The sequence below is a fragment of the Sinocyclocheilus anshuiensis genome, unplaced genomic scaffold (assembly GCF_001515605.1).
Source record: "Sinocyclocheilus anshuiensis isolate Anshui unplaced genomic scaffold, SAMN03320099.WGS_v1.1 scaffold1638, whole genome shotgun sequence".
NCBI lineage: Eukaryota > Metazoa > Chordata > Actinopteri > Cypriniformes > Cyprinidae > Sinocyclocheilus > Sinocyclocheilus anshuiensis.
This window is the reverse complement of record NW_015542885.1, coordinates 1,290,405-1,307,062: the sequence shown is the minus strand read 5'-3', so window position 1 is coordinate 1,307,062 and position 16,658 is coordinate 1,290,405. Positions and strand designations below refer to the sequence as shown.

Here is a 16,658-nt window from a genome sequence, read left to right as displayed (position 1 = left end):
GGTTGCAGACATGGACAATGTTAGACAGCTTTCCACGAGGAGGAGAGGGTTGTTTGGCTGTGCGGACTGGGTCATCGATGGTGATACTCACACCCGACTTCTGCTGGCTAATGGAACGCCGAATCAGTGTGTCACTGGGAGTGACTAAGCAGGAAACAAAAAAGGAGAAAGGGGTAAGGGAGACTAAAAACAGACTCTGCTTCTATGGAACACAATGTGAGACTTTTCTATGTAAAACTTCCATAAATTTCACACTACTGCACGCACACACAAAAAATAATAATTGAATGTTCCTTTTGTAATTCTCACCTGTCTTCATTTCAACGTCTCGCCCAGGGGACGACGGCGCCGTCTCCATGGAAACCTGAATGGAGCTTTCCATCTTTTCCTCCTGGCTAAGTGTATCCTGCCCTTCACTTCTTTCTGCCTCATCCTCATGTTCACTTCTTTTAGATTCTTTCTGTCCATTCTCTTGTGTGTTAGAGGGCACAACCTGTTCAGAAGGGGGGGGCGGGGGGCAATAGATATTTTACCAAAAGATTATTCCAACATATGCAAATAATCAAACACACATCTTTACTTCTAGTAGAGGGAAAACATGCACCTGTGTTACAGTTCGCCTAATTTTCAGGTCTTGGTCACCCCTTTCTCCTCCTTCCTCCTCCCCAGAGAGATGCATCTCCTCCGGATGCAAGTCTAACACAGCCTCCTGACCCAAAGCAGGCTTGATGTCAGGTATTAAAGACTGTACAGAATGAAGAATGCATTATGTTACGGTTCATCAGATGAAGGAAGAAGTGGATATTTTTTTGGGGTGGTTATTTTTTTAGAATAACAGACATCCCTTTAATTTTTATTTCTTATTTATCTGACCTTCAAAGAGTCTGTGGTGATACTGATGGAGGGTTTCTTGGCAGTGACAGCTGTACTGGAGCCCCATCTTCTTTTCCTGCCAGCGCCAGCACTGCTTGCGGCCTCCGCTTCTCCCTCAGAACTCACCACCCCAGGAGACTGTTTGCTGCCTGAGGGAAGATAGCATATGGCCATCGTCGACATCTTTGATTTTAAAGCTTTATGGATTTCATACTTATCACCATTGTATTATTGAGACTCTGTAAAATAACATATTCAAGAGTTTGCAGGTCAGCAAAAAAATTTTATTGGAAGAAATTAATACTTTTATTCAGCAAGGATGCATTAAATGGTTCAAAAGTTACAGTAAAAGAAAATCTTTTTTTTTCTTTTTCTCTATTCATCAAAGAGTTCTAAAAAAAATTGATGACACGAGTATTAAGCAGCATAACATTTATAATAAGAAATTTTTTGAACACCAAATCAGCATATTATTAAATGATTTCTGAAATACCATGTGACACTGAAGACTGGAACAATGGCTTCTGAAAATTCAGGTCTAACAAATTATTACACAACCTTATACCTTTTAAACAGTAGTGTATACAGTGAATGATCTCTCCAAATTAATCACTTCAGGGGAAATGTGGAGATACTCACTGCCGAGAGAAATCCTTCGGGCCGAGAAGGTCTTTGGCGTGGTGCTCTGAAAGAGAAAAAACACACCCAAGCCCGGGGAAAAGGTGAGATCGTATATATGGAAAGAAAGCACAAGATTCAGAGTGTGGAAAAATGTGTGTGCGTGTATGAAGGAGATAAAACTGAATAACAAATAGAGACCAAAAGAAAGTGAGCCATCAACAAGGAAATGGGTAAACAGATATGAAAGGAAATCTATTAGGAAAGACCGCCTCTTCAGTAAGAGTGTGTACACACACAGTGAGCGCATGTTTTTCATGTGTTTAGAAGTTATCTATTTCTATTATGTAATCTATTTCTGCTCTGAAGATGCAGTCTTGTCCTCTCCTACACAAAAATACTTTTTAAAAAGGCTTTGCTGCAGTTATCTATCTCACTGAGCAGCCCCTCAGGTTGAAATATCCTTTGAGGCGGTTACTGTAGTGAGGAATTAAATAAAGAATTGTTTTTACATTAGCTCTGCAGTGGCCTTATGTATAAATATACATCTACTCTTTATCCAGTAGACAATAGCTCCATTTTAGGGTTACCATGGAGTCTTGGCAAATATTAGTATTGTCTAGGCAAAACATTTAAAGTAGAAAATGGAGAATGACTACTTATTTCCCGGTACCATTGACACATGTTCTTCACTCGGTTGTGAATGGCCCAATCGCACGTCTGCATGTACTGTATCTAGGCAACAACAGTCCAATCAAAGAAGGATGGGAAGTTTGGGCAGAGATCTGAGAGCAGGCTGGCAGAAGAACTCTCATGTAGAACAATGTGGGTGGAGTTTGAGAGGCTCTGAGTGTCTTTTTTGAAGTCCATCGTATTGGCATGAAATCGGAACGTGGGAGGAGTCTTTCAAACTAATTGCTGAGAAACCTTTCAGAAGACTGAGTCAGTTTTATTTGTGAAGATGTCCATGTTACGAGGAAGACTGCACAAGGTTTCTGTCTGTTCAGGTTGAATGATGCAGTTTCAGTCAAGCAGCCACAAAACAATGAAACAGATCAAGTCCATTTTCAAACTATCAGTTAGGTTTGATCATGATAGTCCACAGAAAAATGAGAAGGCAGTAAAATCCAGCACATCCAGTTGTTGTGCTAAAGTGCATGATATCAGAGTTCAAAATTTTCTTGGGAGTTAAGACAACACATCATGGTTTTTCCACAGGATAAAGAAATAAACTAGTCCCATTATATAGCAAACAACTGGGACAGTCGCTGGAAAATGTCTCCATTAAAGCCAAAAAAGTCACACTGAACAGTTCTGAAGATGTCCATTTATTTGCTTACGGTTTCTGGGAATCTCATTTCCACCCTTGCTGCCATCTTGAGCCAAACTGACACAGGCTCATGAGACACTCAGCAAAACGTCACACCCATATTACTCAGCCTTTCATTATCAGTCCAATCAACAGGTGCTTCCAGCCAACGCCATTGAGGAAACGTGGCCATTGTTGCCTGGTGTGTTGCACTGCAGAGCAGACTCAAGGGCCTATCAGGTAAAGCCATGGCGCTTGGAGACAGTGGAACAGATGCTGTAGTAGAAGTAGTAGTTGTATGCAGGTACCAATAAGGGCAATGGAAGAGGCATGAGCACCTTTACAACAAAGCAATCAAGGGGATTTTAAACATCAGCCAAAGTGAGAGAGTGCCCCCTGCTGCTTCTGTCTAGGACAGCTTCAGCAAAGGTTCACACAACATCATCTGTGACCACAAAAAAGGGCAAATAATACATAGAGCTGCTAAATTAGCTTATGTACAAGTGAACATAATTAGTAATGCCTGTATGTACCTGTAATAACAATGCATTTGTATTGAAAAATAAAGGGGAAAGGAGACAGCCATTTATAAAACCTATCCTTTTAATGTGGGGGATAACTGGCGACTGGTAGAGTTGGGTAAGCCCAGCACTCCTCTGTGCTCTTACCTCCTCACTGCTCTCTGGAACCTTCTCAGGCTCCGCCATGACAGCCTCCTTCACCTCACTACTGAGAAAGACAGGAGCAAAGAGAAAAGGGGGGAAAAAGAGGGGAGTATGTAAAAATAATAAGTCTCAATTTGCTATAGTCACAGTAAAAGCCTTTTTTTTTTTTTAAGAATTTACAGGGATGAAAAGTTAAAATTTACTCGCCCTCAACAGTTATTAGGCAAAATAAGGTCTCAGTCTCCATTCACTTTCATTGTATGGGGAAAAAAAATGCAATGAAAGTGCTTGTGACTGAGGTTAATATTTTGCTTAACATCTCATCCTCTTTTCCATATAAGAAAAAAAGTCATACAGATTGAAACAACACGAATGTGAATAAACAATGACTATAAACAACCCATAAATTTTAGGCAATTTAGAAATCCTGGCCAGGACGTGTCTGAGGGAAAAGATAGGACCTATGGTCAGCCTATTGAAATGACACTTTTAAATGAACACTACTAATCTAGTCAACCAGAATCAGTCAACTCCATATGGGAAAAAAAGAGCAATTTATGACAACTTACAACGAACAGTGTATCCTGAAATGCACACAGATCCCTACAATATCCACTACCTCCAAAAAAGAGACTGATCAATCATCTCTACAAACACCCGCAACAATTGCAGGCCTGCTTTTACAAAAAACAACAGCTCCAGAAAAAAAACCTAATATTTCTGTGCTGTATCTATAACCTTGCGAATGCAGTCTCACATTGACATCCAAATTAAAGCTCCAGGCTACATGTCGACTAAATGCAGCGCTCATCCCGCAGAGTGGAGTGACACGCGTGGCAAAGCGTTACTGTTTGTTTTTATTCTCTTTTAGATCGTTCAAATGGCCGACAAAAGAAGCAAAATACGTGCGCCCTGATACTAACACATCACTAGCACATAAAGAGACATGATAAAAACCGTTCCGCCGCATTGTGGGATGCGAGTACATGAGTGTAGCGCCGAGCATCATCTCTTTCCTCCCCGTCGAGCAGCATAATGCACAATGAGATCAAGCATCTATCAGCGATTCTCTAATGACTACAAACGGACGGGACTTCGCGAATTCATTGCACACCGCTCGCCCAAAGCTAACGGGCCACCCTGAGCCCCGTGGTATTGGTCAAACGCGTAGTACATCCATGTTAGATGAGAGAAAGAGAGGTGCGCGAGACTCACTTCGGCAGGACCCATTATCACCGGTTGAGAGGCAGCCGCACTGATTGCCTGTTCTTAATCCACACGACTTCAATAACACGCTCTTGAAACGAGCTACATGCCGTTTTGGGGAGGAACTAAAAAGCTAGCGACGCCACTAACTTATCTACGTTAGTAGCGCAATAGTAACTGTTTAAAACAGTGAATCTTTAAGCCGTGTTGTTGCGTTATATCGTATTGGAAAGTCCGATTCGTTTTAAGTGAATCGGGTTGATCGAGCTGTTCAAAATGATTCCCAGATTCATTTGATTTCATTATATCTTCAGTTTCGACGCAAATTATACAAGATAGATAAATAAATATTATAAAATAAATGATTGTATGTTTGCTGGTTCCACCCCTTCTTTATTTGTCCATAAATGCAGGCGTTTCTGAGGGCTAAAATTATGTCTCATACATTTAATATCTGAAGCAGGAGAACAGACACAGCCATATGCAAATCAATCAAAGCAGCTTACAACCAAAAAGACATTTATAACCTCTATTTTGGCAACATACAAAACTGCGATGACAGCAATTACAATTCCATCTCATTTTGCATTACCTCACATGGCTATTTAGATTATTTAAATGTGATGCATGTAACTGTAAAATTCTTTCTCCTACCTCAGTTTAATGTGCAAAGATATAAGTAAAATATTTGTATCATGGACAGCATTAACACTGGTTCTTTGATGTTTCAACATTGCTGTTAGTTTTTGTATTCAAAAAACTAATTATTGCATATTGCTGGTACACTAGCTCAAACTGGCGTCCTTGGCAGTACAGGACAATAATTCCAAATGACAGGATACAATTTGTATGTGTTTCCTGGGTCCAATAAATAGACTATGCAGGGACTCAAGCAGCCAAAACTTTTCACTAATTTTACATGAAGACCTTAAAACTGTCAATCAAATTCTTTCATCTTAACCCACTTCATAATCACCATATTTGATCTCTGCTTGGATATCCATCCCTTTTTAACTGCATTAGTAATGTTTTCATTCAACCCATGATTTCTGGTGTACAAATATAATCAAAGTAGATTGTAGACAGACCTGGTAGTGTCTTTGTTAGTGTCATCTTCGTCAATATCGTCATTTCTTCCCCTTGTTTCCTTCTCATCTTGTAGTTCAAGGCAGGGTTTCTAAAATATATAGAAAAAGTAGAGTATATAAAAAGGTTTGTCCAGTGTCTTGCACAGACTGAGCCTATCGAATGGCAATCAAAGTAGCACAATATAATAGTTACTCTGACTAGACGTAGGGTGTTAGAACCAAATTCATTTTGTTTTTAAAATTTAGCTGCTTGCTAACCTTGGTTTGGATGACATCCTCATTGCCCATGTCTTTTTCTTCCTGCTCTATGAAGACTCGTTTTTTGCGTTGGGCGGTTGGAGGCTTTTCAGCCACAGTTTGACCAACTTTTTCCGTGGGCTGAGATGAAGAATCTTTCTGGACCTCTTTAGACTGAGGAAAATAGAAAATTGGGCTGCATGATTATGACAAACAATCATAATTGTCGATTATTCCCTTGAAATTGTAATTGCGATTATTAATTACGATTATCACAATTTACATTGAATGATGTTTATACCATTTTTAGATGCAACTGCATGCCGTATTTTTATATGAAAATAAACAAGCTGAAAACACTCGAACTGAAAAACCTTTAGTGCTTTTCTATAGTATTAAGCCTCAAATGTCAAATATACATCGGATTGGTTTCTTCTTTAAATTATAAAAAAAAAAGTAAAAATATGAATGGTATTATAATGTTATACTAAAACAATGGGAAAACCTTTAAGATAACGTAGAAAGAAAAAAAAAACATACCTTAAGCGTGCAAAATAACATAAGTGGACTTTGAACGATTAATTGCCGCTTTGAACGATTACGTAATTGTGGCATCCATAATTTTAATTGCGATTAGAAATTCGATTAATTGTGCAGCCCTAATAGAAAGTAAACTTAAGATATGCTTAAAATTTTGGGCATGTAAAAAAAGCATTTTGCATGTATGTATGCAATTCAAGAAAAAAAAAAAGTGAATTATAAACAATTGGTGAAATTATATAAAAATGAAAGCCTATTTCAACTCTTTCCTTAATTTGAATAAAAAGGACAGTTTCATGCTTATAATGCAAGTCTACGGGGCAACACGCCCCAAATTGGACCCACGGATTAAAAGTGGATATTTGTTTGTATGCGTTGTGATAATAGAACCTGAAACATTCCTTTTAATGTTTTACCCACCATTGTAGTGCTTTAGTTTAGAATTCAGTTTTAGAAGTTTATGGTCTTGCAAAATGAACAAAAAGCTAAACGTTTGATGTAATGGCACTTTTCCACTGCATGGTACGGCACGGTACGGCTCACTTTTGGGGGGTTTTCCACTGGGTACAGTACCTGGTACTTTTTTTAGTACCACCTCGGTTGAGGTTCCAAGTGAACCGCACCGTTACCAAAACGTGACGTGTAAACTCTGCTGATCACGGATTGGCCGGAGAGAATCGTCACTACCTGCGTCACTGAACTTGCGACACAAACACAACAGAACTGCTAGATTTAAATCTGCACAGCCAGCGAAGGATCGAACTGTTTTGAACAAGCGCAACTTTTTTTCGCTTTTTTTTTGTTTCGTTGTCTGTTGAGGAAGTACAGACATTCCTCTCGTTGATAGCAGAGGAGCGAATTCAGCGAGAGCTTGATGGGGCGACGTGGAATGAAAAAGTTTTTCAGGAGTCGCGTCAATAGAGGCATGTGCTTAATGACATGTGAATAATCCCGCCCACTCTAAAGCGGTACTGAACTGCAGTGGAAACGCAAACCAAGCCGAGCCGAGCCGTGCCATACCACGTAGTGGAAAAGTGCCATAATTTACACATGCAGAAGAAAACGAGACACAAGAAAAAAAATGCCAAGGTTTGAAATGTATCATGAAATGGGAAAAAAATCTTAATAGCTCAGGCAATCAATATTATTTAGTTTATGCCCCTGTATGCTAGCTCTCTAATGCTAATGTCCTTCTGCCATTTATTTCACCACTGATGCCATTTTTGAGGAGCATGAAATTATAGATTAATTCTGACACTTGATTACAATGCTCATGAACAATGTCTCCAAAGTGTTTAAAGAGAGCATGAGCGAGCAAGCCTAACGGAAAAGATGAGAAACCTTTGAACCACTCACCTTCCTACCATCTGAAGTGGAATGACTTTTCTCCTCCTCCTCTGATGATGATGAACTGGAGGAGCGTGAGGAGGATGAAGACCCAGAATCTGAGTCGGATGAGGAGGAATCGCTAGAGGATGATGACTTTCTTTTTTTCTTCTCCACCTCTTTCTTTTCCCTTTCCCTACCTCTTTTCTTCTCCTCTGGAGGAGGTAAAGGAGATTTCTCCTCATCCTCAACTCTTCTGAGAGTCTTATGTTTAGTGTCTTTGCTTGCCTCACTATCCTCTGACGTCTCCATCTTCGCTTCCTCTTGTGGTGCATGTTGTTGGGCAGACATCTTGGGGGTTTTGCTCTCAAGCTCATGAGGTGCTGAAACAAAGACTGATGTTTGATGAACCTGAGCGGCATCTTTTTCCTCAGGCTTAGATGTTAATGGAATTGACGGGGCTTGTGGCATCGGGCTATCTGAGAAAGTACGAGGTCTCTTCAGCACAGAAGTTGGAGAGGATGGGAGAGGAGTTGTCAGAGGGGCATCTCTAAGGAAGCGGGACTTCTTAGAAGAAGATTGAGGAGACGGTTTTGTAGCAGCTATGGGTGACTGCTGTGGGACAGGCTCTGTAGATCGAGCATCTTTGCCAGTGCTCTGAGGTTCACCGGTCTCACTCTCGTCGGGCTTCTCCGTTGGACTTTCCAGAGAAGCAGCATGAGGATAGGAGAGACCACCGATATCACGACCACGCTTCCACAGAGGAAGACGACTTTCTCTTTCTTTCTCACGTTCCTCCTCTTTTTCAGGTTTCGAAGCCTTTTCTTTTTCCTCCTGGACTCTTTTTTGCTCCAAAAGTCTTTCCCTTTCCTCCAAAGCTCTCTGCTGCTCTTCTTTTAAAGCCCTCTCCTGCTCCTCTCTCTCTTTTTCCAAAGCTCGCTCTCGCTCCTCCTCTGCTTTCCTATGTGCTTCTCTCTCAAGCTCAAGAGCTTGTTCTTTCTGCAACCGTTCTTCTTCCAAAGCTTTCTTTTTCTCAATTATTTCTCGCTCTTGCCTCTTGCGTTCCAGAGCAGCTTCTCTTTCATGTCTTTCTCTTTCCAAAGCCCTCTCTTTCTCCAGCCTTTCCTGTTCTTTGGCCCTCTCCATTTCTTGTCTCTCATTCTCCAAAGCAGCTTCTCTTTCCAGCCTCTCCCTCTCTAGAGCTTGTTCTTTTTTCTGCCTCTCTCGTTCCTGCCTTTCCTTCTCAAGCTGCTCTCTTTCCAATCTCTCCCTCTCTAAAGCTTGTTCTCGTTCTTGTCTTTCCTTCTCAAGCCGCTCTCTTTCCAATCGCTCCCTCTCTGAAGCTTGTTGTCGTTCTTGTCTTTTCTTTTCAAGCCGCTCTCTTTCCAATCTCTCCCTCTCTAGAGCTTGTTCTCTTTCTAGTCTTTCCTTCTCAAGCCGCTCTCTCTCCAATCGCTCCCTCTCTAGAGCTTGTTCTCGTTCTTGTCTTTCCTTTTCAAGCCGCTCTCTTTCCAATCTCTCCCTCTCTAGAGCTTGTTCTCTTTCTAGTCTTTCCTTCTCAAGCCGCTCTCTTTCCAATCGCTCCCTCTCTAAAGCTTGTTGTCGTTCTAGTCTTTCCTTCTCAAGTCGCTCTCTCTCCAATCTCTCCCTCTCTAGAGCTTGTTCTCGTTCTTGTCTTTCTTTCTCAAGTCTTTCTTTCTCGAGTCTCTCCCTCTCTAAGGCTTGTTCTCGTTCTTGTCTTTCTTTCTCCAGCCTCTCTCGCTCCAATCTCTCCCGCTCTAAAACTTCCTGCCTCTCTCTCTCCAGTCTCTCCTTTTCTTGCCTCTCTCGTTCCAGAGCTTGTTCTCTCTCGAATCGTACTCGCTCTCTTTCCAACGCTTGTTCTCTTTCAAGCTTCTCTTTCTCTTCCCTCTCCTGCTGTAAGGCATTTTCTTTCTCTTCCCTTTCTCGCTGTAAAGCCCTCTCCCGTTTCAGAGCTTCTTCTTGCTCCTGTCTTTCCCGCTCCAAAACTCGTGCTCGCTCTTTTTCCAATGCCTTCTCCTTTTCTAGGGCTTTCAGCCTCTCTTGTTCTCGTTGTCTTTCCCTCTTTTTGTTTTCTTGCTCCCATAAAAGATCATCCTGCTTCATGCCATCACTCTCTTCCACCATCGCTGTCCTAACGACACCAATACCTTGGTTTGAGATCACTGAACTAGGGTATGACAAAACTGAAGCTGCATTAGCTGTGTGCGTAATTGCAGACACAACCCCCTCATGGTGGCTTCTCTGTCCGTCCATTCCCTCCCTATCACGCTTTCCTGCACCAGAGAAAGCTCCCTCAGACGCCATCTTGCGTGCCAGTAAGGTCAGTGGGCCTGGTCTGCGTTCTGTGGCGTCGCCTGCTGGTTCAGGGCTACTGCTACGACTGTCACTACTTGAACTACCAGAGCTCGAAGAACTAGATATGCGCTGCCTAGACGGGGGCTCTCCAGGACTAGGTGGGCTCTGTTTAGGTGTGTCTGGGAGTGGAAAAGAGAGTTCAGGAGGAGGGGATGGAGGAGGAGTGGGCTGTCTGAGCTGCTGTGAAAGTAAAGGTATGTGTTGGGGGGGTGGCTGCTGCTGTTGCTGAGAGCTACCAGATCTTTCCCTCACCGGTTGGCTTTTTGGAGGCTGTGCTCGACGACTCCGTTGAGCATTGGCGTTCCACTCCTCCTCATCGTCATCATTGTCATCCCCGCCTTCACTGTCATCATCACTCTCAGCCGGTTCATGGCTTGAAGTTGGTCCTCTTTCACCAACAACCCGCACAGATAAAGAAGCTATTGCGCCAGGCTGGGCAGGTGCGAGGGGGGATGGCTGCCCAGGGGTTTCTTTTTCTGCAAGCTCATCACTCTCACTCCCAGTCACCCCAAATCCCCCAGCCACTACTGTACCTCCTTTGTGTTGGTCAACTAAGGAGGGAGCAACATCCTGGTGGAAATATGTGTTGGACACAGAAGGTAAGTTCAGGACCCAAAAGGTATTTTTCTTATCCAAAGTAAACACAATCAGGAGAACATTTAACCGTACCTTGCATAACTAAAAATGAAATAGACATTTTGTAAGAATTTGTGGCCCAGCCCAGAACAAACACTGTAGCAGCAGGGGATTGATAATATTTCTAACCTGGTTAGGGGCAGCACAAATACTGTCATTGGCCTCTGTGTGGTCTTCATGGTCTGTTCCTTAAAAAGAAAAACAAATAAATAAATAAAAATAAACCATAACAACAGACATGTTTACAGACTAAACAGCACTTTAATTTAGAAGAAATGTTAAAATAAATGTTAGTATTTCATCATTAAAAATAGAATATTTTTTACATATGTATTTTGTATATACACACATGTATATACATATTATCAATGTAAGTACAAAGAGAACTATCTTTTTAAAATTAATGTGTAATTTTAACAACTAAAATTGTTATAAACAACTTCATAATTCCCATCTTTTCAATCAATCCTTTTCATAGTACACTGATTTTAATGGTCTCTGGAAAACCAAATACTGTAATTCAGTATAGAGTAAACTTATAGGACAGGGCTGCCCAAACTCGGTCCTGGAGGGCTGGTGTCCTGCAGAGTTTACCTCCAACTTGCCTCAACACACCTGCCTTTAAGTTTCTAGTATGCCTAGTAAGAGCTTGATTAGCTGGTTCAGGTGTGTTTAATTAGGGTTGGAGCTAAACTCTTCAGGACACCGGCCCTCCAGGACCGAGTTTGGACACCCCTGTTATAGGAGATATATCACAGAAAAAGTTTATTCATCATCATCATCATCATCATCATTTAACAAAACACTCAATGCAAAAACCATTTGTAATACCAAAAGATTACACATTAACCAAAAAAACTAGCATATGTTGAGAGTACTTGTAAATGATCAGTGTTTCCATATTTCAACTTCACCACCATTTATACAAGGATGCAGCATTTTTGCTGGTTAAAAACATTACACACATGCAGCTTCAAAAAAAGAAAAGAAAAACCACTCACACTGGTACAAGTTAAGTTTATTTGCACTATTATCATATACTCACCATCTGTTTCAGCTGCCTCTCGTGCTTCTCTCTCCAAGCGCTGCCTGAGAAGCTCTTGCTGTTTGGCCAGGTACTGTTTAATGAAGCTGTTCTGACTCATTTCCTCGCCAATCTAAATTGAAACACACATGTAATCCAAATGGTTACAGTTGTTTTAGAGCAGTTAAGCCATCCACACAAGAACAAACAGTAAGATGCTTGTTCCTGCTGTAAAACAACGCAGTTCAGCTCACCCGGGAGTTAGGCTGCAGGCCAATGTGATGAGTGGAGGTTTTCTGAAGGTTCTCCAACATGAGAGCCTGTTGCACATGCAGAATGACAGAAACACATACTTCATTATCTACACTAAATACTTATGCACACTTCACAGCAAAGGTAACAAGTAGAGGTCGACCACGACATTCTTCTTTACAAATCCTCGTTTTGTACTTCTAATTAGTGTCCGTTGTTTTGTTTCGATCTCTCCGCGTGTCACTTCTGAGCCTCGCATGCGCAAAGCTGACCTCATACGTCATTCCACCTACTCCACTTCGTAGGGCACTTACGGTCGAATAAGACAACGCGTGAATGCTGCCTGAACAAGAAGCCTCCTTACTGAAGGGAAAGTGTTGACTAGTGTCACAATCTCGCGAACGCGCCGGCGGATCGCCACCAAATTCGAGGGATCCCTTCAGCTCGAGGAGCCCTCTCGAACGCCACCCTCCACGCGTCGGTAACCCCCCGGGATCGCTAGATCGGTCGGCGCCGGACCGCGAATTTAACCACCCGTAACTCCCGAACCCCGAGGGCTATCCACGCGGGGGTGTTCTCATTCGAAAGAGGGCCTCTAGACGTACACTCGATTCACGTTCGAGAGGGTTCCTCGAGCTGAAGGGATCCCCCGAATTTGGTGCGGATCCGCCACGCCGTTACGGAGATATGGCCGTTCAGAGTTTCAATGGTTTTCCGTAGACTTAAGCTTTAAAGCATTTCATGCAGCTAGCGAGAGACCCCCGACGCTCGGCCTCCGAATCACGGTCCTCGGACTCTGCGGAGCCGAGAAAACAGCAACTCCCACTCACCCCTTTGAGCCTCTTGATGAGTGCATTCTTCTGTCCGCTTTTCGGAAGCCCTCTCTCTTCCAATGCCGCTTTCAAATCCGCCACCCGGAGCGAATGGAGCGGCCTCCCGTCCAGCGTAACGTCTTCGAGGTCCGCCATCTTGATTCCCTTCGCTCGTTCTGTAGCTCGCGAGGACCGCAACGCCTTCCTCACTGACGTCAGCGCGCCACGAGCGCTTCCGGAAAAGGCGGAGTGGAAGCACGGAGAGAGGACTTCAAAGTTGTTTGATGTTTTACAAAGTAACAGGCAGTACACCTGAATTCATATGCTTAAACCACATTGGACATGATTGAATTGCTTCTTGTAAATGTCCGTTTCAACATAAAATCATTGCAAAGGCAAACAAAGACGCCATAATTAAAGCCTGCCCGGTATTCAGCTGTTAATGCTGTTAATTCGCATGAAAACCGTTATAAACCTCTTGTTTTGCGTTTATATTCTAGATATAGTCTTGTCTATAATGTGCATAATCATTAAGATTTATACTGAAATTAGTCCTCCTGTATTACCGTTTTGTGCATTAACCTTGTTAGGTATTGCGCGTTACGTTCATATTCTGGGTTAATCTGCTTGCCAGTGCATAATATGCATCATTAATATAATATATACTGAATTTGGTCCACCACTGTTTGGTCCATCACTGTCTAAATTGCTACATGAATCCACGTTAAGCTTTATGATGTCCCACGTCACGTCGTATGTAATGCCACAGTTTCCACTATAGTGTGGAGAATCGTGTTTTTTTTTTTAATTAAAAATAATAAATACAATATCGAATTTTGAAATTCTGCGTACAAATTAAAGCACGATTTATTTCAGCACATCGGTTGTCCGTTCGTTTTAGTAAATCAGTTTTTAAAAATCAGCTTAAAATCAATTAATTTCGCAATTACAATCTTTGTAATTTTACATTTCTGCTATTAGGCTATTAAAGTAACCTTTTCGTCCCTTCAGTAACAACCTCTGTATGAATCGGACATGTACCGGCTCTCGCTGAGTCGTTGACTCGACTTACTGATTCAGTTCATTTCATTAACGAATCGTCTAGTCAGATTCGTGAACAAGACGTTTAGATCGGGTTTGTGAACAATGTGAAAAGATCCGATCAAAAAGAAAGATTCGTTCACGAATAGGACATCGCTAATATGCAGAGCCCCCCCTGTGTCAGAGCCTATGCAAGCGGTTTATTGAACACAGCGAGCAGCTCCCTTTGAGCTTCACGGCTCAATCGAGATTATTTCCCATCTGGTTACCGACGTAGAAAGTAACTACATGCTGTTTTCGACGAAAGGTGACAAGTCCAACTAAGAAAAGGGTAACATTTTATTTAGAATGACATTTTGAATGAAATAATATTTAAAAGCGGAGGTTACTCGTTTGTTTTGGTCAGCTAGCAATCTGACGTTAGCATGCATAGTGTGTCGTAACAAGAAAGAAAAATATAAGTGTAGCCTACAGTGTAAATACATATGGTACGATGCAAAAAGAAAAATAACAGTTTTATAAAGGCTTTGAACCGATGATGTATGTTAAAATGCATGAACGTGGCTTATTCAATGTTTCAGTTTGTGTAAAAAGTTATTTTTAGGCATCCAGTTTCTTTTAGCGCTATAAGTTTTTAGTACCATCAATGATAGTCCCGCTGAAATCCTCCTTTTTTTGTCTTTATTAGAAATGGCCTGGTTCCACCAGGCTTTACAAGGCTCGGGCCAGCCAGATGGATCCATGATGCCCCCTACAGTGGAAGATCTGTCCCATTCTCAGGTCTCCAAGCACACCATTACACAGTTAGGGATGTCTGATGGGCAAGGTTGGTCAACTCTTCCCCCAGTTTCCATCACAGACTTTCCGCCTGCTTCAGGAGGCATTGTTCCCCAACGTCTGGAAGCACTGTCCTACACATCCCTCAACGTGGGCTCCAGAGAAGACTCTGTGCCGCTGTCTTTCGTGACGCTGCAGGAGCAACGATGTGTACTAAGTTGGTTTTTAGGATGGAACGCTGTCCAGAAGCAACGCTTTCTGGAAGATCTGATTTCAAAGGCTGTGCCTGGAAAGGTGTCCAGTTTATTAGACCAACTCAACACACTGCAGGTGTTTTATTTTGTTAATTTATGTGAAACTTAATGCCCTTTTCTTTGTTGTGTGATTCTCGTACGTAAAGGAATAGTTCACCCAAAAATGAAAATTTGCTTACAATTTACTCGCCCTCAGATCATCCAGATGTAGATAAGTTTGTTTTTTCATAAGAACAGACTTGGAGAAATTTAGCATTACATCACTTGCTCACCAGTGGATCCTCTGCAGTGAACGGGTGCTGTCAGAATGAGAGTTCAGACAACTGATAAAAACATCACAATAATCCACAGCCTAGTAATTCACACAACTCTAGTCCATCAGTTAACGTCTTGTCAATTGAAACAAATTCATTATTACGGCATTTTAACTTTAAACTCTCACTTTCGGACAAAATACTAGTCCATAATAACACTTCCTCCAGTGTGAAAGTACATCTCCTGTTGTCCTCTCACATCAAAATCCACCAAAATATTTGTTTAGATCTGTTCTGGATTATTTTCACTTGTTTTGTTGTTCACTTGATTTGTGCATATTTCTCTCCTGATTCAGATGAGACAGCTTTTTCACTCAAGAAAGCAATATTATGGAAAGAGGACTCGTATATAGTTTAGCAGGAAGCAACAGGTTGAAGTTAAAAACATCTTAATAATGAATTTATTACAAGCATGCCTTTCACTTCACAAGACGTTAATTGATGGACTTGAGTCGTGTTGAATACTTATGGAAGATTGAGATCAGCTGTTTATGGATGTATGTATGCATGTATGTATCTATCTGACATAATCAAATAATGCTAAGCAGGTTCATATGTATGATAACATGGATATCTTCTTTGTCTCTGCATTTCAGGTGAATGATCGCCCACCTAACATTTTTGAATGCCAGTTAAGGCTGTGGACTCAGTGGTTTGATTCATGGAGCGAAGAGGAGAGAAATGCCTTTTTGAACAGCTTAGAGGAGAAGGATCCAACCTTTGCTGCATACTTCTATAGCCGGGTTGCTGGAACAGCAGGCAGAGATTGAGGGTCTTCGTACAACGTTTTTTGTTTGTTTTTTCACTCTTCAAAATGAAACTGAAATCAAGTCTCCTATACAGTTCTACTGTTAAAAAGAGTTTTGAACAGCAATGTTTGTTATGCACGTGAGTGTAGTTTTCAAGCACTGTTGAGCCTGTTTAGATGCAAAAAAAAATCTTGTTATAAAGTTGTTGGTTTTTTCTAAACGTTTTTCTAAAATAAAAAAAAATAAAAAAATTCATTTCACTATTTATGATTCCTCTGCATGGATTTGATACGACAAGCTTCACATTCTCTCTCTTGATGTTGAAGGGACAGTTCACCCAAAAATGAACATTTTGTCATTGTTTACTGAACCTCATGTTGTTCCAATCCTGTATGTGTTTGTTTGTTTCTTCTTCGGATAAGAAGATATTTCGAAGTATGTTGATAAGCAAACAGTTCTGGTAACCGTTGACTTGTCCATACCACTGTATGGACAAAAACACTGAGACATTTAGCAAAGTATCTTCTTTAATGTTCCAAGTAAAAAAGTAAGTCAATA

At 41.4% G+C, this 16,658-nt stretch overlaps 2 protein-coding genes across 2 annotated transcripts; one reads left to right on the top strand and one right to left on the bottom strand.

Moving 5' to 3' along the window:
- Positions 1 to 6: 6 nt before the first annotated feature.
- On the bottom strand, positions 7 to 13,206 carry LOC107694674 (apoptotic chromatin condensation inducer in the nucleus-like; the record flags this gene model as incomplete). The annotated part of the gene is made up of 13 exons (XM_016494366.1): positions 12,984 to 13,206; positions 12,156 to 12,221; positions 11,923 to 12,034; positions 11,007 to 11,065; positions 7,893 to 10,811; positions 6,018 to 6,170; positions 5,760 to 5,848; positions 3,469 to 3,526; positions 1,513 to 1,558; positions 874 to 1,022; positions 605 to 745; positions 310 to 493; positions 7 to 144 (listed from the first exon to the last, which is right to left on the bottom strand). Coding segments are annotated over exons 1-13 (4,252 nt in total), but the record flags the coding sequence as incomplete, so codon positions are not given.
- Positions 13,207 to 14,060: 854 nt separating this feature from the next.
- LOC107694654 (uncharacterized protein C14orf119 homolog) lies at positions 14,061 to 16,309 on the top strand. Its single transcript, XM_016494337.1, has 3 exons — positions 14,061 to 14,337; positions 14,695 to 15,113; positions 15,948 to 16,309. Exons 2-3 carry the CDS (start codon positions 14,697 to 14,699, stop codon positions 16,119 to 16,121), a joined length of 591 nt encoding a protein of 196 aa, XP_016349823.1. The 5' UTR covers positions 14,061 to 14,337; positions 14,695 to 14,696; the 3' UTR covers positions 16,122 to 16,309.
- Positions 16,310 to 16,658: the final 349 nt, after the last annotated feature.

Coding starts and splice junctions, on each gene's coding strand:
- LOC107694654 (XM_016494337.1), top strand. CDS start 14,697: ATGGCCTGGTTCCACCAGGCTTTACAAGGCTCGGGCCAGCCAGATGGA. Junction 15,114..15,947: donor ACCAACTCAACACACTGCAG/GTGTTTTATTTT, acceptor TCTGCATTTCAG/GTGAATGATCGCCCACCTAA.